Source organism: Planococcus citri, chromosome 2, assembly GCF_950023065.1.
Source record: "Planococcus citri chromosome 2, ihPlaCitr1.1, whole genome shotgun sequence".
Classification (NCBI taxonomy): domain Eukaryota; kingdom Metazoa; phylum Arthropoda; class Insecta; order Hemiptera; family Pseudococcidae; genus Planococcus; species Planococcus citri.
The window spans coordinates 79,990,078-80,012,302 of record NC_088678.1 but is presented as its reverse complement, the minus strand read 5'-3'; the positions used below and the strand labels follow the sequence as shown (position 1 = coordinate 80,012,302).

Below are 22,225 nucleotides of genomic sequence, written 5' to 3'. Positions count from 1 at the left end.
ACTTTTTGAAAATTCCTGCAGCCTCCAGCAGATTTTTGAAACTTTAATTTTTCACAAAATTTCATCAAATGGAGATGGAAAGCTGAAATTTACTCTACACTCCAATTTTAACACCCTCTGAAGACGACTCCAGGTGGGTTCAAGTAATTTTAAGCCCTCCAGCGACTTTTTTGAAAATTACTGGAGCCTCCAGTAGATTTTTGAAACTTGAAATTTTCCCAACATAAATTTACAGTAGACTCCTAATTATCCGACTCCGAATTATTCGACTTTCGGGTTATCCGGTACAAATTTTATTATTTTTGTTTAATCGTAATTTTTTCGATTCTTTGTTCCCGTTTTGAGCCAAAACTTGATTTTCTGGATGAAAAATTGTCTTCTCAAGCTCATGCACTTCATTTCTACGCTAAAAACATCCATTTTGGATTATCCGACTTTTTTGGTATCTGACCTACCTTACCGAATTTTTTGGTCAACGTTTGTCCATCCGACTTGAGCTCAAAGCTTAAAAAATTTGATGTGTTGAAAAAATATTGGATTTTTTTCAGCTCAAGTGGTCTTATATTAGTGCTTACAAACACGTACAAATGCATGTACATATATCAGTTATTTGACTTTAATTTTACCATCTTGAAGAGGTGATTATAAAATTACCTACACATTTTAAGGAAAAAACAAAAAAGTTTCGAGAAATCCTGAATTTGGCAAAAATGAACATTGAAATTTTCTAATGGACTAAAAACGATCACACGCAAGTACTAAAGATGTTAAAAGACCACCTGAACTGAAAAATTTTGTGAAAAAATCAATCTTGAGCTCGAGTCGAATAGAGGCGGAGGGGGGGGGGTGAAACATTGACCAAGAATTTGAAATTTATTCTACGTCATATTAGGGTCATTTGGCAATGTCTTTTTGGTAGAATCGATCAAAATTTGAAAAAAGTTAAAAAACGAGTCATCCTACTTACTGGAGAATTTTTTAAAAATTTTGCAGGCTCAAATTTTCTATTTTTGAAAATTTTTTGGCGTGTCATTAAAGGGAATTACCATTGTTCGGAGTACTGAGAGAAGTTATTTCTTGAAAAGAGGTAGAAGAGGGTTATTCAGAACAGTTTTGACCGAAAATGGAAAACATGTAACGAGATTTTTTCACTTTTCATAATATTTTAGGCACCAATAGGGACATTTTTTATATTTTCGCCGAAATTTGGGGCTTTGTAAACTCTCCTCTTCCCTATGATTTTACAAACCTCAATACGAAAAGTTCATATGGTTGCGAATACATAATATCTATCATCACGAAAATGTATCTTTTTTAGATGATCGAACATTTTTCAGATCACAGCTCCAAAATCTGACGTCGAGCTTTCGAAAATTGAGTTTTCAAAAAAAAACCTAAACTTTGAACTTTTGAAGATTTTGGCGAATATTGTTGAAACTACCTTTGGTTATACCTTTAAATACACCAAGAAGAGATTTTTTCCAAACTACGACAGTCTCGAACGATTGAAAACCGAATTTGAGAATTTCACCGTATCAGCCCTAAGCAAAGTTGAGGAATTTTGAAAAAAGGAGGGAATCTGGAATTGGAATGTTGGAATTTTAAAGTAGAAATAAGCAGGACATTTATAGCAGAAAAACTTTTCTAATGTTGAACTTCAAGTGCTTGAGTGGAAGAGGAGAGAGAGGAGCGATGTCAAATTTTATTCGAATTAGAACTTTGAAATTTTCAAGAAGCAATAAACAAAACTTGAACAGCCAAGACTTTTTTTGCGATTCCCTCAAAAAAAAATTACAAAAAAAAAATACCATAAAAACTGAAAAAAAGAAAGCATTTGTGGGAAAAAATCAAATTTGTCAAAAAAATGATACTTTTTAATCAATTTTGAAAAAAGCAATACTTTGGTTTAGCAAATTTTGTACGTAACAAAAAGAGGACTTTTCAGGCAGGCGAAGCAAAAATTGATTCTTTTTGGATGTTTTGGCAAAAAAGCACTTTCTTGGCGATTTTGGCGAAAAATACGACCACTTGACTATACATTATGTCTAAATAGTACTTCCAGAAAAGTTTGACGAAAAAAAAAAGATTCTATTGATAAAGTTGGAAAAATATGGGATAAGGGGTCCAATCCAATGCACAAATGCACAGTTGGCCAAATTCCCTTCCTTGAAAATGGGGTACAAATAGTCAAACTCCAAAATGGTGAGACTTGCACCTTTTCTTAAGAGAAAATAATAGACATAGGAGTCCACCAAGGTTCCACGAGTAGGTATTAGTCCGGCATATGACAATAGGAGTAATTGCAACCACCCCCCCCCCCCCCCCGCCGATCTCCCGGGACAACTTTTTTATTACAGGGGACATCCTAAAGAACGTTTTAAAGCAAACTTGCCCGAAAAAACGTTGGCCTTGCTTACAAAATGGCGGTCATTTTGATTGACAGATCAGCCGAAATCGCAGATTTTGCGTTTTAACATAGGACTTGCACGAACTTTTTCAAACTTTACAAAGGTAGATCGGAAGATCATGCAAACATTTATCACCTGTCAAAATTTCAAGTGCTATAGTGGGTTTTTCGATTTTTGGTGAATTTTTGAAAATCGAATTTATGCCAAAAATGAGGGAAAAAATCAAAATTTTACCAAATTGACCAAGAAAGCTGAAATTTGGGATATAGGCTATTTTCGACATGCCAAATCGATTGAAAGCGGTTTCAACCCGTTTTGAGCAGTTCTGGAGCCTCCAGCAGATTTTTGAAACTCGAAATTCCCACAAAATTCCATCAAATTGGAGTTTTAAAGCTGAAATTTATTCTAAAAACTAATTTCAATACGCTACAAAGTACTGCAGGTGAATTTCAAGTCGTTTTGGAGCCTCCAGCGACTTTTTGAAAATTCCTGAAGCCAACAGCAGATGTTTGAAACTTTACATTTTCACAAAATTTGATCAAATGGAGATGGAGAGCTGAAATTTACTCTACACTCCAATTTTAACACCCTCTGAAGACGACTTCAGGTGGGTTCAAGTCATTTTGGAGCATCCGGCGACTTTTTTGAAAATTACTGGAGCCTCCAGTAGATTTTTGAAACTTGAAATTAACCCAACATTAATTGAATGGTGGAAATTCAAAGTATGCTAAGTGCCATTGCAATTTTTTTTCGAAACACGTTTTTTCAACGCAAGGTATATACCTACTTAGTGTTATTGCACATGCACTCATAGTGTCACATTGGAGGAAACACTTCTCCAAGATGTAAGTAAACCCTGAAAGATGACGCTTTCCATAAAACATACAGGTTACAGGAACTCGGTTTTACGCTCTCCCGTGAAAAAACGTTCATGGCACTTAGCAATTAGCATACTTTGAATTTCCACCATTCAATTTATCAAATGGAGTTGGCAAGCTGAAATTTACTTCGCAGGCCACATGGTGGTTTCAAATGGTTTTGAAGCTTCCAGCTACTTTAAGGAAAACAATTTTCCCAAAAAACGCCATACAACCTTTCAAAAAGTCGCTGGAGGCTCCAAAATGACTTGAACCCACCTGAAGTCGTCTCAGAGCGTGTTAAAATTGGAGTGTAGAGTAAATTTCAGCTCTCCATCTCCATTTGATGAAATTTTGTGAAAATTTAAAGTTTCAAAAATCTGCTAAAGTGGAGGCTTCAGAAATTTTCAAAAAGTCGCTGGAGGCTCCAAAACGACTTGAAATTTAACTGCAGTGCTTCGTGGCGTATTGAAATTAGTTTTTAGAATAAATTTCAGCTTTACAACTCCAATTTGATGGAATTTTGTGGGAACTTCGAGTTTCAAAAATCTGCTGTAGGCTCCAGAACTGCTCAAAACGTGTTGAAACCGTTTCCAATCGATTTGGCAGGTCGAAAATAGGGTATATTTAAAATTTCAGCTTTCTTGGACAATTTGGTAAAATTTTGATTTTTCCCCTCATTCTTGGCATAAATTCGATTTTAAAAAATCCACCAAAAATCGAAAAACGCACTTAGGCACTTGAAATTTTGACAGGTAATAAATTTTTGCGTGATGTTTTGATCTACCTCTGTAAAGTTTGAAAATTTTCGTGCAAGCCCTATGTTGAAACGCAAAATCTGCGATTTCGGCTGACCTGTCAATCAAAATGACCGCCATTTTATAAGTAAGGCCAACGTTTTTTTAGGAAAGTTTGCTTTAAAATGTTCCTTAGGATGTCCCGTTTAACAAAAAAGTTGTCCTGGAGGACCGGCGGGGGGGGGGCTGCAATTACTCCTATTGTCATATGCCGGACTATATACTTGAACCTTTAATGTTTATTCTCAATGCAAACGATTTGTCATCCTACATTAATGCACTTCTAATACAGTTTGCTGATTTAGGGGTAATTGATTAATCTAATTGTCATTAGATTACAATAAAATCAAAAAAAAAACTTATTTTTTTGTGTATTTCTGTTTCAGGTAAGAACAATTTTGCATTGCATGTTTCAAAAATAAATGCACCCAGCTATCAAGAATCAGAAAATGTAACAATACGTGAGTGATTAATTTACAAACTACAATACTCTCGAGGAATTTTACGAAATGGTTGAATAGGGACGTGGAAGCCATGAAAGCAAAATCCCTTTTTACATCGTTTATAGGGTAGGTAGTAGGTACCAGTTTAGTTTCTATCTAAGGGACATTATTCAGATCGTTTTGATCCAAAATGGGAAACGTGTAACGTGATTTCAGCGATTTTCAGAGAATTTTGGGATCAATTGATATTTGACACTTTTTTTTTTTACATTTGAACCCAAATTTTGAGGCTCCGGTAGTCGGTACCCTCTCCACAAGATACGTGTTTGTGCCTAACTCATTGCAAAATTCTACAAAAAATAAAGCACATCCCAAAAAAACACATCACATATTTATAACAAGCAATGACTATCTTAAATTCTTAATTGATTAAGTATAATAATGACTTGAAAAAAAAGATAAAAATTCACAAACGAATAACCTCGACATAACCATCACAAAAAACTTCCAAAATCTCATATGGTGATGGGTCAACCACTAAACTTAATGGAAGATACGTTAGCCAGAAATTCCGTTATTGCATCGGCGTCGTTCTCCAAAAACCAATCCAACATTCGTCGACGATAAAGTCTGTCCTTTAATTGTAACGCAATCGCCTCGGATTCGTTGTACGAATGAATCATTTCCAATTTGAAAGCTCTCCTTTCACTATCGATGGGATAATACCAATGCAAAAATTCCTCCATCGAATCGCTGACTTCAAAGGTTAATGATGTGCGAGTCGCCATGCAGCCCCAAAACTGAGCAATGAATACTTCGGAAACGTTAATCATCTCTTTAAATTCTGCAACGCCCGTCTCAGTTCCATAACACCAATTCAACGTATTTTCATTGAACGCAGCCCGTTTAAAAACGAAAAAGTCGACGTCATCATGAAGTGCTTTTAAAAGTAAGTCCACGAAGGCCTCCTTTGCCAGCGATAAATTATCGTTGCCAGGCACGAAAGTTTGAATACAATCCACGATTCCGTTCATCGCATCTTCTTGCTGCATAATTTTCCTCAAAAACTCGTACATTTCGTCTCCATTTTGAAAAGCGCGAAACAACAGTCTGGTAGTGTAGCCAGATGCGAATCCGGCGTTATCACGAAACACATTGTTGACGAATTCGATGACTATTTTCCAATCGATGTGATTTAACGCATCAGCGAGAGCTTTCAAGCCATCTTCGTCTATCAATAAGTCCTTCTGATATGCGCTCATATCAGCATTATGGCCAGAATAACAAAACGATACAAAAGCGCTAAATTCGTCCAACTTGCCATTCTCCAAATATTTCAGACAAGCGCACCTCATTCTAGACGGATGTCGAGTATGCATTTTCAATTCCTCGACATCTTCGGCATTCAGTTGAAATTCGTCAATCAGTTCGACTATCGAAGCAAACGGTTGCCAGATTACCAGCCAATAAAAATTCGACTTGAGGAAATTTCGCGGTTCGTGCGCAGCAGCCAAAGCGCGAATAAATTCCAAAGGTCGATGGAATGCGTCTATTGACCTGGAGTACTTGATGCAATTTTTACTCGAGACGATCTCTGTGGAGCATTCGGTGGCGATACGCGATTGCAAATCTCTCACATTTTCAAGGAATCCGTCCTTGCCGATGGCATCGTTCCAAACTTTCAACAATAACGATGACAGTGGATTGAAATGTACGAAATAAATGCTTATCGACTTTTTCACTAATTTAACGATAATTAGAGGCAAATTCGTCCACTTCGACTTGCCTTTCAATTCGCAGCACATCAGACTGATACCTTCGTAGTCACCCCTCCAAATCAGATTCTTCACGATTTGTATCGCGTTGTCTTGGTACACGAGACGTTTTTCACATTCGTTCATCAGAGACAGCAGTTCTTTCAGATATTTCTTTCCATGGAGGATCTTCGAGTTCGCGATAACTTCGCTATACTGCCATATTTTAATACCGGAGTTGTTGAATTTTGTAAAAAAGTACTCAACGGCTTCTTGAGGATATAATTTTTCCACTGCTTCTCTAAACATGACCATGTCGATCGAAGCGTACGCCGCCGGTAAAGTTATCGTATGCAGCTGATTGGTCAAGTATTTACTCCAATAAACCAGCAATGGCTCTTTTTTGAAACACCAATCCATCGCTATCTTCGCCATATCTTTCAAATTCCATACTTCCTCCGGGAAACAATACGTACAAGCGAATCTATACCTCTCCATCGCGTTGAAATTCGAGCTGGTCAAGATGTTTTTCGCAGTCTCCGTGTAGTCTATGGATCGATTCGGCTTCCAAACCAATTTCAGCAGGTATTCTTTTAGCGAAGATGCCGGTTCATCGTGGAAGAAATTTCGCCTATGGTGATAACAGATCCAGTCAGTAACCTTTTCCGAGATCCACGAAAATTGGTACTCGATTTGATCGCGAACCGAATCCGGTATCACTGGACTGCCGGTTATCTGCATTTCGTTCATTTGCCAAATTAACCAATCGTGATGCGGGCATGTACCGTAGCCTTCTTCTTCTTTCCAAGTATCGATTGTTGGCATTTCACAGCTGGCCCATTCGTACACTAATTGTATACATACGGATTCCATACATACGGATTCCGCCGCCAGTGAATGTAATTCGGCCGGATTACGGTTCATTTTTTTTCGTTTACTCCTATCGATAATTCGATTCTTTGCGACTTCAGGAACAACTGGAAAAAAGCATCAAAAACTTTAATCTAAATCGATCTCTTTGTCTCAAGTTTTCCATATTCAGCTCTCAATCAATAAGTCTTGGTCAGTGTGTCTAGTTGCCAGGTAAACTCTATTCTCTGACTTTTCCCTATCAATTTTTTTTTGATTTCCCAGATCTTTTGAACGTCAATTTTCATTAAAACGGCTGAAGAAGATGGGAAGAATTTATTCCACTGTTTAATCGATAAATTTACCGAGTTTTCCGAAACCTGAGAATGAGAATTTCCCACCTTTTCGCTATTTTTCAGAATTCAGACACTAAACACCTTGAAAAAGATTTGTTTCACGATACGATGCCACGAATATCACTTAAATTACGAGGTATGTACAATTGTTCTGTACTCACCTCAAAATATGAAGTCCATAAAATGAACACGAAACAATGAAATTACACAACAAATAATAATACGATTTCACCCAAAAACGCAGAATTTTTGTTTTCAAAAAACATTAACGAGTAAAAGAGTGTAAAGGTACACACATCAGGTATCAGTATACGTGTGTTTACATACGAGCTGTGATATTATGTGCACGACCAGCGAACATCGAAAAAATATGTACCAGAACTGAGATTACGTAGTACAATCAAATGAGGCGAGGAAGGGGGGTTAGGTGCAAAAAAATCAAGATAACAGATAGGTAGAACTTCACGTCATTCATGTCATTTATGCACTAAGTACTTGTTGACTCATTTTGCAGCAATTTTGCAATCATATTGTCAAGAAATAAATTTTTTGACAATTTCTGCGGATGAAATCAGTGAATGAGATTAAATCAAGATGTCAACGGAAAACGTGGATAAAAGTTCACCCAAAAAATTGTTTGCGACTTTCGTTAGTGATTTTTTCTTTCGTCGATAGATAAGTAACTAGCATTTGAAATTTTTTTCCTGAAATAATTTAAACATGTACCTAGACCTACACCTACGTATTTAAAGTAGCCCAAATCCTTATCCAGAACAAGTTTCGAAAACATTAATTCAATAGGAAGACTCATATTCATACTTGTAAACAATTTTCAACCCCCCCCCCCATCACCAAAATTGATGATTTTTAAAGGAAAAAAAGAGACAATCTTGTCCTACGAATTGAAATTACATAAGTCCTACGGAGGAGTTAAATAATAAGAAGAATCCAATTCTCATATTTTAATTTGAGGAATTAAATTTTGAAAACAAAAAAAAATAGAAATCAGAGATAGGTACATGCACAGTTTTAACACTGGTGAGAGGGGGTGGCAATTGTGAGAAAGTAGGTTTCTTCTTGAGAAAGAGAATCTATACCTACCTACATTACCTACATATTACATATTCGAACAAGTTTCGACCAGTAGGTATAATAGGGTGTATCGTTTTTCACTTTTTTTTTTCGATCTTATTAAACTCCAGCAAAAACCATGGCCAAATGACCTCAATAAGGTGTAAAAAATTGAAACTTTCTAATCCACGTTTGACTCTTCGAATCGAACTCAAAATTTAAAAGATTTTAAATCTGTTTAAAAAAATTTTGATTGATTTTTCAGCTCAGGGAATTTCAAGAAAAATCGGGTGCATGGGAAATAGTACATAGGTAAACTTGAGATAGTTGGAAAAAAATTCTGTAAGCAGGGAAAATCAAAAAATTACCAAAAACCGTGGGTTTTTACATCTCAACTACCTATTAAATTTTCAAAAAAATTTCGCTCTCCCTTCGGGCAGATTATTTTCCTGTTTCTTTCTCGGACCAAAGTTGGAGAGTAGAAAATTGACTTATAAAATCAAAAATGATGTTTTACCCAAGTCTCAACTTCTGCTGGAATATCAAAAAATGTCGTATTTTTCGCAGAAAATTCGAAAACCATACTTAGTTTATAATGTTTGCCAAAGTTGGTTGTTTTTAAAAATATATTTCAACCTTACAAATTGCCAATTTTCTGGAACTTTCACCCTCACGAACTCTTTTTGAATTTGATTTTCAAACGTCAAAAAACTGAAAAAAAATCACGAAAAAAATTGCAAATTTCAGATTTTGAATTTCAGTAACTATCAACCTTGCAGTAGAACGATTCAAATTTTTTGTCAAGTATAAAAGCATCGTTTTTGAACATTAAAAATTCTTCAACATTTTGTATTCAACTCCCCCCCCCCTTCCAAACATTGTTCGAACCACATTTGCCTAATTAGCATGATAAATACTGGGGCGGGGAGATGAGGGTGTCAGGAATAGAAAGTTGGGAAACAATAACAAGCGTCCTACTTAAGCTTGTATAAGAAATAAGAATTTTTTTCAGCAAGGTATACTTACCAAGTCAGTTTTTTAAAATGGTACTTGAACTGAGAGAATTTTCATTCAATGTTTCCAACATCACAACAACGATTGGTTGGCAGACATCAATAAGCGAAATTCGTCATACCATACCTATCGTTCATTTTAGGTAACAATTTTCAAATTAATAGACCCGTCTGTATTCTATATGCTCAATAAAAAATTCTGAAAAATAAAGCACACTTCTAGAAAACACTTCACAAAATTTATTACGATAACTACAAAATTGGTTAAAATAAATATTAAAAAAAAAAAAGATTCAAAATCACTGATAAAATAACCTACATTACAATTATAATATTACTAACATCTTCAAAGTTCAACCATAGACTACCGATTTGACAAACTTACAGGTACACATACGAGTAAATTCCTTTATTTTATAGTCGTCTTTATCGAAAAACCAATTCAACATACGTGAACGTCGACGATACTTTCTCTCTTTCAGCAATGCCTCGATCTTTTCAAATTCACCGTACGAGTAAATCATTTCCAATTTAAAAGCTCTCCTTTCACTTTCGATTGGATAATACCAATGCAAAAACTCCTCCATAGAATCACACACGTTGAAAGTGTACCAATTGACGCAGCGTTCCAACATGGCGATAAAAACTTTTGAAACGTTGATTTTCTCTTTAAATTCAGCAACGCCTGTTTCACTTCCATAGCACCAAATCAACATTTTTTCGAACTGAGTCTCCTTGAAGAAATAACCACGATTATGAAGGTATTCGAAAAGTGACTCAATGCAGGTCTCCTTTGCCCGAGATAAATCATCGTGGTGTGGCACGAAAGTTTCAATACATTCCACGATGCTGTTTGCTTCTTCTCGATTCATCATTTCCATCAGAACGTCCATTCTTTTCTCTAAAACATATTGCATCAGTTGGGTAGTGTAGGAAGACGCTAATCCGTCGTCGGTATCACGAAACACCTTGTTGACAAATTCGTAAATTATTTTCCAATCGATTTCGATACGCTTGAATGCAAAACTAAGATCGTCCGAATGATCCATTAAAAATTCCCTCTGAAACGCAATTCTGTTCGCTTCATCATCCGAGTAACAAAACGATACCAAACTGCAAAATTCGTCAAACCCGCCACAATGCAAATATGTAATTAAAATCCTCTCCATTATATCCGATTGTCGAATATCCTTTTTTAATTCTTCGACATCTTCGGAATTGACTTGAAATTCATCGATTAGTTCGAGTACTGAAGCGAACGGTTGCCAGATTACCAGCCAATCAAAATTCGACTTGAGGAAATTTCGCGGTTCGTCGACTTCAGCCAAGGCACGAATAAACACAAAAGGATTGCGGAATTGGTCTCTATCGTAGAAATATTCGACCACTTTTTCGCCCATGATCACGTAATCCAATCTTCTGGCGATACGTGATCGCCAGCCACTTGAGACCACCAGGCGTTTACGCTCGTCGCTGGCATCGTTCCAAATCTCCATTAGTAAGGGTGTCAGTGCATCGAAATAGTCACTATTTATCATCGACCAATACGCCAGTTTTTTGATAATTAGTGCGAAATTCTTGAAATTCAACTTGCCCTTCAGTTCAGTGTAAAACTGTCGAATACCTTCGAGATCAACGTGCTCGTGGTAATTTTTAATGATTTTTTTACAATTAGCCTGGTACACAGAACTTTTTTCGCATTCATTCAGTAAAGCCAGTAGTTTTTTTTGATATTTTCCGTATTTGTGCGAAACAACCTTCTTGCACTGCAATAATCTAGCACTGGAGTTCGACTTTTCTAAAAAGTATTTTATAGGCTGCCAAAGATCGTATTCGTTCAGAGCTTTGGCAAACATGATCTCCTCGATTGAATCTTTCGCCGGCACAGGTATCGTATCTAACTGATTGACCAAGTATTTACTCCAATAAACCAGCAAAGGTTCTGTTTCGAAACACCAATCTATCGCCACCTTCGCCGTATCTCTCAAATTCCATACTTCCTTCGGAAAACAATACGTGCAAGCGAATCTGTACTTCTCCATGGGGTTAAATATCGAATCTGCCAACACGTTTTTCGCAGTAGCCTTGTAATCGATCGATCGACCACCCCATCGAACCGATTTCCAAATCAATTTAGGCAGGTATTCTTTCAACGGAGATGCCGGATCATCGTGGAAGAAATTTTTACGATGATGGTAACAGATCCAGTCAGTAACCTGTTTCAAAATCCACTTCATATGGTATTCGATTTGGTCGAGAACCAAATTCGGGATCACTGGGCTGCCGGGTATCTGCATTTCGTTCAATTGCTGAATAAAACAATCGTGTTCCGGACATGTATCGCAGTCTTCTTCCTTTTTCCAATTATCGATTGCTGGCATTTCACAGCTGGCCCATTCGTACACCAATTGTACACATGAAGATTCCGCCGCCAATGAACGTAATTCGTTCGGATTGTAAACCATTTTTATCAATAACTCGATTCTTCGTGACTACAACAACTGTGAAAAATTAACAAAACTTTCATCAAAATCAATCTATTTGTCTCGAATTTCGACTATTCTAAATTTAGCTCAATAAATCTTAATACTTAGATGGCTAATCTTACGTATAAATTATATATTCTCTGACTTTTCCATACCAATTTTTTTCAATTTTCTAGATCTTTCGAACATCACTTTCACTTAAAACGGCTGAAAAGTGGAAGGAAGGATTCACTACACTATTTTGTTCAAAAAAGTCCATCAATTAGGAGAATATTTCTTCTTCAGGGTGAATTTCATTTACGAAATTCATCGATCGTAGAACAAACATTGCTACATTTCAACTGAGGTTTCCAAGGTAGGAGAGGCTGAGAATGAAAATTTCCTACTTTTTCGTTACATTTTCAGGCACTGGACACTTTGAAACAGATTTCTTTCATGTGTACAAGTGCGATGCCAGGAATAGGTATCGTAAGTTGGGAGGTACATCAAGTCATACAAATTCTACACTACGATGTTCTGTACTCACCTCAAAATGTGAAGTCCATAAAACGAACACGGAACGATGAAATTATACAACAAATAATACGATTTCACGCAAAATCACAAAGTTTTTGTTTTCAAAAAACATTATCGAGTAAAAAGTACACACATCAGGTCTCAGTACGCGTGTTTACATACAAGCTGTGATATTACACGACCAGCTAACATGGAAAAATACGTACTCGACTCGAGACTAGCGTATCAAATGACGGATGCGAGGAAGGGTGCAAAAAAAGAAAGATAACAGACAGGTAAAATTTCACGTACCTATGTTTGTTCGTAATATGCCAGAATTTATGGTACAGATGTCTCTGGGTTTGTCTTCTGCACAACCAAGTTCTGTATGTACCTGTCTTAATACACCATCAACTGGTTCAACAACGCAAGGTGTCTCATTTATGCACTATTTGGCCGCAATTTTTGCAATCAAATTTTCAATAAATAAGTTTTTTGATAATTTTTATTGATTAAATGAGCGAATGGGATTAAATCATTTTTCTTTCGTCGATAAGTAACTAGATAGTTGCTAACATTCGATTATTTTTTCCTGAAATATGTATTTTAAACAGGTACCTATAGACCCACGTATTTAAGGTAGCCACTCCCACATTAAACTCAATAGGCAGACTCTTATTAATATTTGTAAACATTTTTCATACCCTCCCACTCCTCACTCCCAAAATTAATGATTTTTTTCATGAAAAAAAAAAAAAAAAAAAAAAACAGAAAATTTAAACCTACAAAATGAAATTAAGTCCTACGGAGAAATAATTAAATCAGAAAAATACAATTTCCACATTATAATTTCAAGAATCGAATCTTAGAAAGCATTTTTTTTTCATCGAATATTAAGGACCCTAACAAAAAAACCATGACCTAAGGCCTCAATAAGACGTACGGAAAATTTCAAATTTTTTGGTCCACGTTTAATCATCCAGATTGAGCTCAAAGCTTGAAAAATTTGATGTGTTGAAAAAAATATTGATTTTTTTTCTGCTCAAGTGGTCTTATACCTACACATAAAGAAAACAACAAATATTTTGAGAAATCGTGAATTTGGAAAAAAAATGTCACATAACCATCTGAACTGGAAAAAAAATCAATAAAAAAATCAATTCTGAGCTAGAGCCGAGACAGGGAGTAAAAACGTTGAGCAAAAAATTCGAAATTTTTCTCAAGCCTTATTGAGGTTATTTGACCATGATTTTTAGGATCCATTAAAATCCAAATCCCCCCAAAAAATTAATAACGACCCATTCAGTAGGTACCTATCTACTTTAGTATGTACTTACCTAATGGAAAATTTTTTGAAAAATTTTGCAGGCTCAATTTTTCATTTTTGAACATTTTCTGGCATCTTGGAGGAGAACGTCATGCAAGGGAGCTACCATTGTTCGGAGCACCGAGGAGAAGTTATATCTTGAAAAAGGGTAGAAGAGGGTTATTCGTCAGAACAGTTTTGACCAAAATAGAAAAACACGTCACGAGATTTCTTCGATTTTCAGAATATTTTGGGCACCAATAGGCACATGTTTTACATTTTCAACGAAATTTTGGGGCTCTGTAACCTCTCTTCTTCTCTAGAGTTTTACAAATCTCATCAGTCATCATCAAAAATGTTCAAAGTTGCGGATACATAATTTATATGTTTATTTATTATCACGAAAATGTGTCTTTTTCAGATGATTATTGAACATTTTTCAGATCACAGCTCCAAATTTTTGCGAGCTTTTGGGAATTGAGTTTTACAAAAAAAAAAAAGAGGACTCAATGCAGTTGCCTTTAACCCTTAAAGGCCCAAACTAAACTGGAAGTGATTCAAAAAAATGCTATTGATTTATTGAATAGGACTTACAATGAATATCACTTCAATGTGTTGTATGCCCCCCTGCCCCTCAAAACTATTTCGTAAATGAGGGGTCAATTTTTTCATTTTTTTGTAAATTACGAAAAAGCAAAATACTCAATTGGCCCAAATTTGAGGTAATCTTATATAATCACATTCCACACACCTGATTATTGAAAGCAAATCCTTGATGAGTCCCATCCCATTTTTAGTGGGGCATAAATATGAAAAAGTTGTGGTAAAATACGGGCCAATGTCCTCCATTTTTAATTTTATGAATTTGTTAATATGCTTTCACAAAATATAATCACAAAGGGTATACGCAGGGGGGTACAGAGCGATTTTTTCATTTTTTGATTAACTGGTTTCGTAAAAGTGGCTAAAACATGAGACACGAGTACATCAAGTACCGCATATGAGAATACACTTTACTCGAAGTAAAAAGTATGAAAATTATAAAATGTGTATACAAACATGCCTCAGCTTTTTTAGGACTTTTTACTTTCAGTTGCACAAATATCTAAAGCTCATCAGAATAAATTTCACACATCATTTGTAATTTGAGTGAAGTGAAATTTTTGTACAATGATGCAGGTTACTCAACTGGAATCATGATGAGTTACGAAAAATAATAACTATATACAGGGGTCGGCATAAGTTAGTATTCATATTCAAAAACGGATGCGTTCTTTTTAACACCGGCCCTGTTGTGTGTAATGAGTAGATGGAAGGTCTTGTAGGTAGTGCATTGTGTTCGTGGAAGTCCCACCAACATTTTGGTAATAATAGTTTATAGACACTGGACCTGCGGGAAGACATCCAACTAGCGGCCATATTGGCTGAATTACGTGTGTCATGCCAATTTATCCCGCTGTATGCTTTTGGCTGCGCTGTACTTCAATTCTGCAGGCAACAGGGAAAAGGGAGGGTTGTGTAGTTACGCGAGGTACTCATGACTGCGCGCGCAGCCAGGAGTTCCTTCCAGACTACACAACCCTCCCTTTTCCCCGTTGCCTGCAGATTGAAGTACAGCGCAGCCAAAAGCATACAGCGGGAGAAATTGGCATGACACAAGATTTTACTACCGTCCCTCTTCCCCGTTGCCTGCAGTTGGATGTCTTACCCGGAGGGCCCAGGTGCAGTGTCTATATAATAGTTTCATTCCCCGCTATGTCACTACAGAAAAAAAATTCATTTTTATTTGAAAAAAATTTCGTTTGTGCAAATCGGAATACTAACTTATGCCGACCCCTGTATACAAGAATGCCTGAGCTTTTTTAGAACTTTCAGCTGTCAGCTTCTCATACCTCTAAAGCACAAATGAATAAATTTCACACAGCATTCGTAATCAATTTGGATAGTGAAATTTCTGTACGATGATGCAGCTTCTTCTTCTACAATATTGAGCACAACATTCTCATACAGAAATTTCACTATCCATATTGATTACGAATGATGTGTGAAATTTATACAGATGTGCTTTAGAGGTCAGAGTAGCTGGCAGCTTAAAGTTCTGAAAAAGCTCAAGCATTCTTGTATTTATAGTTTATAATTATCGTAACTAATCATGATTCTTTATGTTGTGCCCAATCTTGTATAGTGGAGGAAGTTGCATCATCATATAGAAATTTTACTATCCAAATTAATTACGAATGATATGTAAAATTTATACAGATGTGCTTTAGAGATATGAGCAGCTTACAGCTTAAAGTTCTGAAGAAACTCAGGCATTCTTGTATATACAGTTATTATTTTTCGTAAGTAATCATGATTCCCTTACGATTGGCCCAATGTCTTCGTCGAGTAAATAGCATCATTATACCAAAATTACACGCTAGTCGCTAGCCAAATTAATTACAAATGAAGTGTGAAATTTATTCATTTGTGCTTTAGAGGTATGAGAAGCTGACAGCTGAAAGTTCTAAAAAAGCTCAGGCATTCTTGTATATATAGTTATTATTTTTCGTAACTCATCATGATTCCAGTCGAGTAACCAAGCAACTAAAAGTCACAACTGGAACATTCCCCAAACATCATGCCAAATCTAGTTAGGTAGGTACGCAGTTAGTAAAAATGGTATGTACTTGAATTGGGAGAATTTCTATTCAGTTTCCAACACCAAAACAAAACAATTGGTTTACAAGCATCGAAAGGAAAAAAAAATTGTCAAAAAATATCGCTCATTTTAGGTGACAAATTCTTAAATTAATGGATCTGTCATCTGTCTGTCCACGTCTGTACTTTATCTATTCATTGGAAAATTCTGAAAAAGGAAGCACACTTCTATAGCAAACAACTCACCAAAATTTATTACGATAGGTAATTGAATTGGTTAAAATAAATATGTAATATATCTACCTATGTACATATTTAAAATCGATTTAGAAAATAAACCTACACATTACAATCATTACTATTAACAAATACAAAAATTCATCCATCAACAACCGTTTCAACAAACCTACACGTATATTTTAGTGATAAACTCCTTTATTTTATAGGCGTCGTTTTCAAAAAACCAATTCAACATACGTCGACGATACTTTCTCTTTTTTAGCGATATCCCAATCCTATACGAGTAATCTTCACCGTACGAGTAAATCATTTTCAATTTAAAAGCTTTCCTTTCATCATCGAGGGGATAACACCAGTGCAAAAATTCCTCCATAGAATCAGTCGCTTTGAAACTGTCTCCTTCGACGCAGCTATCGAACTGCTTAATGAAACATCTCGAAACGTCGATTTCCTCTTTAAATTGAGCAACACCTGTCTCACTTCCGTAGCACCAAACCAGCATTTCATCGACCCGAGTCTCCTTAAAAATGGGATGATAACTATTATGAAGATAATCGAAAAGTGAGTCGATGCAGGTCTCCTTTGCACGAGATAAATCGTCTTGGTGTGGCACGAAAGCTTCGATACATTTTAAGATGTCGACGCTGTTTGCTCCTTCTTGACACATCATTTCCATCACAAATATCATATTTTTCTCTAAAACGTGTTGCATCAGTTTGGTAGTGTAGGAAGACGCGAATCCGTCGTCGGTGTCGCGAAACACGTTCTTGACGAATTCGTAAACTATTCTCCAATCGACGCGCCACAACCCATAACTAAGATCGTCCATACAATCTACCAATAAGCTTTTCAGATACGCGATTCTGCTCGCGTTATCATCCGAGTAACAAAACGATACAAAACTGCTAATTTCATCAAAATCGCCACTCCTCAAATTTGCCGAACAAACGAATCTCATTCTATCGACCGATTGTCGAGTATCCTTCTTCAAGTCCTCAAGATCTTCGGCACTGAATAGAAACGGGTATTTGTCGAGTAGTTTGACCATAGAAGTAAACGATTGCCAGAGTACCAGCCACCCAAAATTCGCCTTGAGGAAATTTCGCGGTTCGTACACTTCAGCCAATGCACGAATAAACGCCAAAGGATTGTCGATATCGTCTACGTCTGCTTCGACCGAATGACTCCAGCTCCAGCTCCATATGTTGCCGAGAATGGTTCGCAAGCCAGTTGATACTACCCGGCGTTTATACTGGTCGCTGGCATCGTTCCAAATTTCCATTAGTAATCGCGTCAATTCATTGATACGGTGACCAGTATTCCCCGACAACTGGACCAATTCTTCGATAATTAGAGCGAAATCCTTGAAACACAATTTGCCTTTCAATTCGGCGTAAATACGTCGAATACCTTCGACATTTTTCACCTTTAAGTAATTTTTAATGATTTCTTTCAGATTAGCCTGGTACACTGAACTTTTTTCGCATTCATTCAGTACAGCCAGTAGTTCTTGTTGATATTTTCCATCTTTGTGCACCAAAACGTTCTTACACTGCAATAATCTAGCGCCGGAGTTCGATTTTTCGAAAAAGTACTTTATGGGCTGCCAAAGATCATATTCATTTAGAGCTTTAGTAAACATGATCTCGTCGATTGAATCGTTCGCCGGTAAAGTTATCGTATCCAACTGATTGGCCAAGTATTCACTCCAATAAACCAGCAAAGGCTCTGCTTCGAAACTCAAATCTATCGTTACCTCAGCCATATCTTTCAAATTCTGCACATCCTCCGAAAAACAATACGTACAAGCGAATCTGTACTTCTCCATAGGGTTAAAATTCGAGCCAGCCAACACGTTTTTGGCAGTAGCTGCGTAGTCGATGGATCGATCCGGTTTCCAAATCAATTTAAGCAGGTATTCTTTCAACGGAGATGCTGGTTCATCGTGGAAGAAATTTTTACGATGATGGTGACAGATCCAGTCAGTAACCTGTTGCAAAATCGACGTCATATGGTATTCGATTTGGTCGAGAACCAAATTCGGGATCACTGGACTGCCGGGTAGCTGCATTTCGTTCAGTTGCCAAATGATCCATTCGTGATCTGGGCATGTACCGTAGTCTTCTTCCTTTTTCCAAATATCGACTGCTGATGTTTCACAGCTGGCCCAATCGTACAGCAATTGTATACATGAAGATTTCGCGGCCAGTGAACGTAATTCCGTCGGTTTAGGGTCCATTTTTACGAACTTGATTCTTCACGACGGTAACAAACTAAAGAAAGTCAAAATTGTCATCAGTATCAATCGATTTTGCGCGAATTTCGCTCATATTTTATTAGGTATAACTGCAGTATGACACTAAGTAGTGCTCGGTGGCTTTACCTTTCAAAATGGCTAATTAATTTGTAACCAGGTAACTTCGATGGCTAGCTGCAAATTAATGAACTGGTTTCAAAATCTGATTTGCGAAAATGGTTCAATTTTCCACACTGTAGGTACAACTTTTGTTTCAAGGTTTTTACACTATCTACAATTTTTGGGTACATTTCCAAAACTGCCCCCCAAATTGATGAACCGTTTTCAAAATCCGATCAGCAAAAATTGTTCAATTTTTCACGCTCAAAAACTTTCGTTTTAAGCTTTTCTCTCGATCTCCAATTTTTAGGTAATTTTTATGACTGGTTGCAAATTAGTGAACCGGTTTCAAAATCCGAGCAGCGAAAATGATTCATGTTTTCACGCTCTACAACTTTTGTTTCAAATGGTTTCAAGCTTTTTTCTCTATCTCCAATTTTTAGGTGATTGTCAAAAACTGGTTGCTAAATGCGAACCAATGAACCGGTTTCAAAATGTGATTAGACAGAATTGTGTAATTTTTCACGCAGTACAACTCTTGTTTCAAGCTTTTTTCTCTGTGTACAATTTTTGGGTATTTTTTGTTAACTGGTTGCAAATTAATGAACCGGTTTCAGAAAAATTCAAATCACGTTTTTGTCGCCCAAGTGTGTAGAATACATACATTGCGCCAATAAAAACCAGTTTGAATTTTTCGAGTAAACCGGTTTATCAATTTGTGGACACCCTGTGTATGGGCCTGACATTTTCATGGTTGTTTTTGAAAGCACATACTTTTCCCAACTTGACGCCGCTTCATTCATCTCGCTAGCTCTTTCCTTTTACAAGGGAACCTCTTGAGGTGTCACCATCCGATTTGAACGGGACCGCGATTTTTGGAAAGAGCATGTTTTAAAACCCCCAAAACCGAATTTTCAGCTGCCCAAGTTCATTTTTCGATTTTTGGCAAATTTTTGAAAATTCAAAATTGACTGTTTTTGGCGATTTATGCTTTTTTTAAAAAAAAGTACGTACTTGATCAATAAAAATGGTCAAAATAAGTCCCAAAACTAATATTAATTACCCAAATTCAAATTCCACCATTTCCAGCCATTCTGGAACCTCCAGCGCGATTTTTCAATTTCTCCAGAATTTTGAATTTGCTCCAGAAGGCGTGAATATAAGGTTGGGTAGCTAAAAATCGAGTTGTGTAATACACTCGACCTGTTTAACGAGTTTATCCACATTTGAGCCGATTTTGAGAGTGACACCTCAAGAGTGGCCATTTGACCAGCTTTTTTCAAAATTGAAAAATCCAAAAAATCAAAAGTTTCCCGTTTGCTTGGAAGTTTTTGAAATTCGCGCGAATCGCTGTATTTCGTCCAAAACTATCCCCCCAAATCCAAATTTTACAATTTCCAGGCGTTCTGAAGCCTCCAGCGCGATTTTCAATTTCTCCAGAATTTTGAATTTGCTCCAGAAGGCGTGAATATGCAGTTGGGCAGCTAAAAATCGAGTTGTGTATTATACTCGACGTGTTCAACGAGTTTATCTACATTTGAGCCAATTTTGGGAGTAAACTTGATTTTTTGATTTTGAAAAAAGCTGGTCAAAAAACCACTTTTGGAGCAAATTCAAAATTCTGGAGAAATTGATAATCGCGCTGGAGGCTCCAGAATGGCTGGAAATTGTGAAAATTTGGATTTGGAGGGTTAGTTTTGGACAAAATTTATAGCGATTCGCGTGAATTTCGAAAATTTTCACACAAACGGAAACTTTTGATTTTTTGGATTTTTTAATTTTGAAAAAAGCTGGTCAAAAAACCACTGATGAGGTATCACTGTCAAAATCGGCTCAAATGTGGATAAACTCGTTAAACAGGTCGAGTGTAATACACAACTCGATTTTCAGCTGCCGAACTTCTTATTCACGCCTTCTGGAGCAAATTTCGAAATTCAGGAGAAATTGAAAATCGCGCTGGAGGCTCCAGAATGGCTGGAAATGATGAAATTTGGATTTGGGTAATTGATATTAGTTTTGGGATTTATTTTGACCATTTTTACTAATCAAGTACGTACTTTTTACAAAAATGCATAAATCCCCAAAAACAGTCAATTTTGAATTTTCAAAAATTCGCTAAAAATCGAAAAATGAACTTGGGCAGCTGAAAATTTGGTTTCGGGGTTTTTAGACTATGCTCTTTCCAAAAATCGCGGTCCCGTTCAAATCGGAGGCGGACACCTCAAGAGGTTCCCTTGTTAGAAATAAAAGCCACCGAGAACTACTTTTGTGTCATACTGTACAAACAAACGATACTACGATTTGATGTGCACCTACACTTACCTCAAAAAATATGAAGACCACAACAAAATGAATACAAAACGCCCAAATTACACCATCGATAAAACGATATCACAAAAAATCAGTCTGTTTTTGTTTTCAAAAAACACAAATGAGTAGAGTGCGTTTTATGCATGCACGTTTCCAAACTAACTGCGACTCCGACTACTGCGAGATAATGGCCAGCACACATCGAAACTCGAAAGAATAAAATATAGGTTATTTACAGTTGCACTGGTGCAACACAAAAAGACTTGTGGAAGGGGTGCGGAGTTCGCGCCTTCGTTCCTTTTACAAAATGCTTTCTAGAGGAACCTGTTTTCTATTGTCCCTGTTCTTCCTTGGTCATCCCTCTCTCGTCTCCTCTAGCGTCTCGACAGAAAACACTGTTAGACACCTTGTTGGAAATCTCAGGCAAAAAAAAAAAAAAAAAAAAAATACTTGGTCGGATTTTTTGACAAAAAATTGGATGAATTCGAAACTTTTTTGATAAAAAAATGAGACATTATGTACCGTTTATGGCAATGTCCAAAAGAAGACTGAAAACAAAGAAAGGCAGGAATTTTTTTCAATTTCTCGCAAAATGATATGATAAGGGAACCTTTTGAAAAAAAGTAAAAATTTTTGATTTTTGGCAGAAACCCAAACGTAGACAATTATTTTATGTGTAGCAAAACTGTAGGTAAAAGGCATGTCTTTTAGCCATCTTCGGCAAAAAAGTGAACCTTTTTCGAAATTTTCGGCAAAAAAATGAGATTTACTCGCAATTATTGGTGAAAAAGTGAAAGCTACTCGATCATATAGATAATTTCTGGTAAAAAGCAAAATTCGCAAT

The 22,225-nt window shown here is 36.5% G+C and overlaps 4 protein-coding genes across 4 annotated transcripts in view; 1 reads left to right on the top strand and 3 right to left on the bottom strand.

Moving 5' to 3' along the window:
* The window catches only part of LOC135837960 (roundabout homolog 2-like), a 638,803-nt gene that overhangs the window by 337,986 nt on the left and 278,592 nt on the right, over positions 1-22,225 (top strand). The gene's annotated exons all lie outside the window — the stretch shown is intronic.
* LOC135837924 (uncharacterized) lies at positions 4,880-7,841 on the bottom strand. Its single transcript, XM_065353368.1, has 2 exons — positions 7,626-7,841; positions 4,880-7,236 (listed from the first exon to the last, which is right to left on the bottom strand). The coding sequence occupies exon 2, from the start codon at positions 7,181-7,183 to the stop codon at positions 5,036-5,038; it is 2,148 nt and encodes a 715-aa protein (XP_065209440.1). The 5' UTR covers positions 7,184-7,236; positions 7,626-7,841; the 3' UTR covers positions 4,880-5,035.
* LOC135837923 (uncharacterized) lies at positions 9,774-13,619 on the bottom strand. Its single transcript, XM_065353367.1, has 2 exons — positions 12,561-13,619; positions 9,774-12,049 (listed from the first exon to the last, which is right to left on the bottom strand). Exon 2 carries the CDS (start codon positions 12,011-12,013, stop codon positions 9,902-9,904), a length of 2,112 nt encoding a protein of 703 aa, XP_065209439.1. The 5' UTR covers positions 12,014-12,049; positions 12,561-13,619; the 3' UTR covers positions 9,774-9,901.
* LOC135837931 (uncharacterized) lies at positions 16,710-21,798 on the bottom strand. The gene is made up of 2 exons (XM_065353376.1): positions 21,394-21,798; positions 16,710-18,988 (listed from the first exon to the last, which is right to left on the bottom strand). Exon 2 carries the CDS (start codon positions 18,952-18,954, stop codon positions 16,882-16,884), a length of 2,073 nt encoding a protein of 690 aa, XP_065209448.1. The 5' UTR covers positions 18,955-18,988; positions 21,394-21,798; the 3' UTR covers positions 16,710-16,881.

Excerpts from the sequence above, each read along its gene's own strand:
- LOC135837923 (XM_065353367.1), bottom strand. The coding sequence starts at position 12,013 with ATGGTTTACAATCCGAACGAATTACGTTCATTGGCGGCGGAATCTTCA.
- LOC135837931 (XM_065353376.1), bottom strand. The coding sequence starts at position 18,954 with ATGGACCCTAAACCGACGGAATTACGTTCACTGGCCGCGAAATCTTCA.
- LOC135837924 (XM_065353368.1), bottom strand. The coding sequence starts at position 7,183 with ATGAACCGTAATCCGGCCGAATTACATTCACTGGCGGCGGAATCCGTA.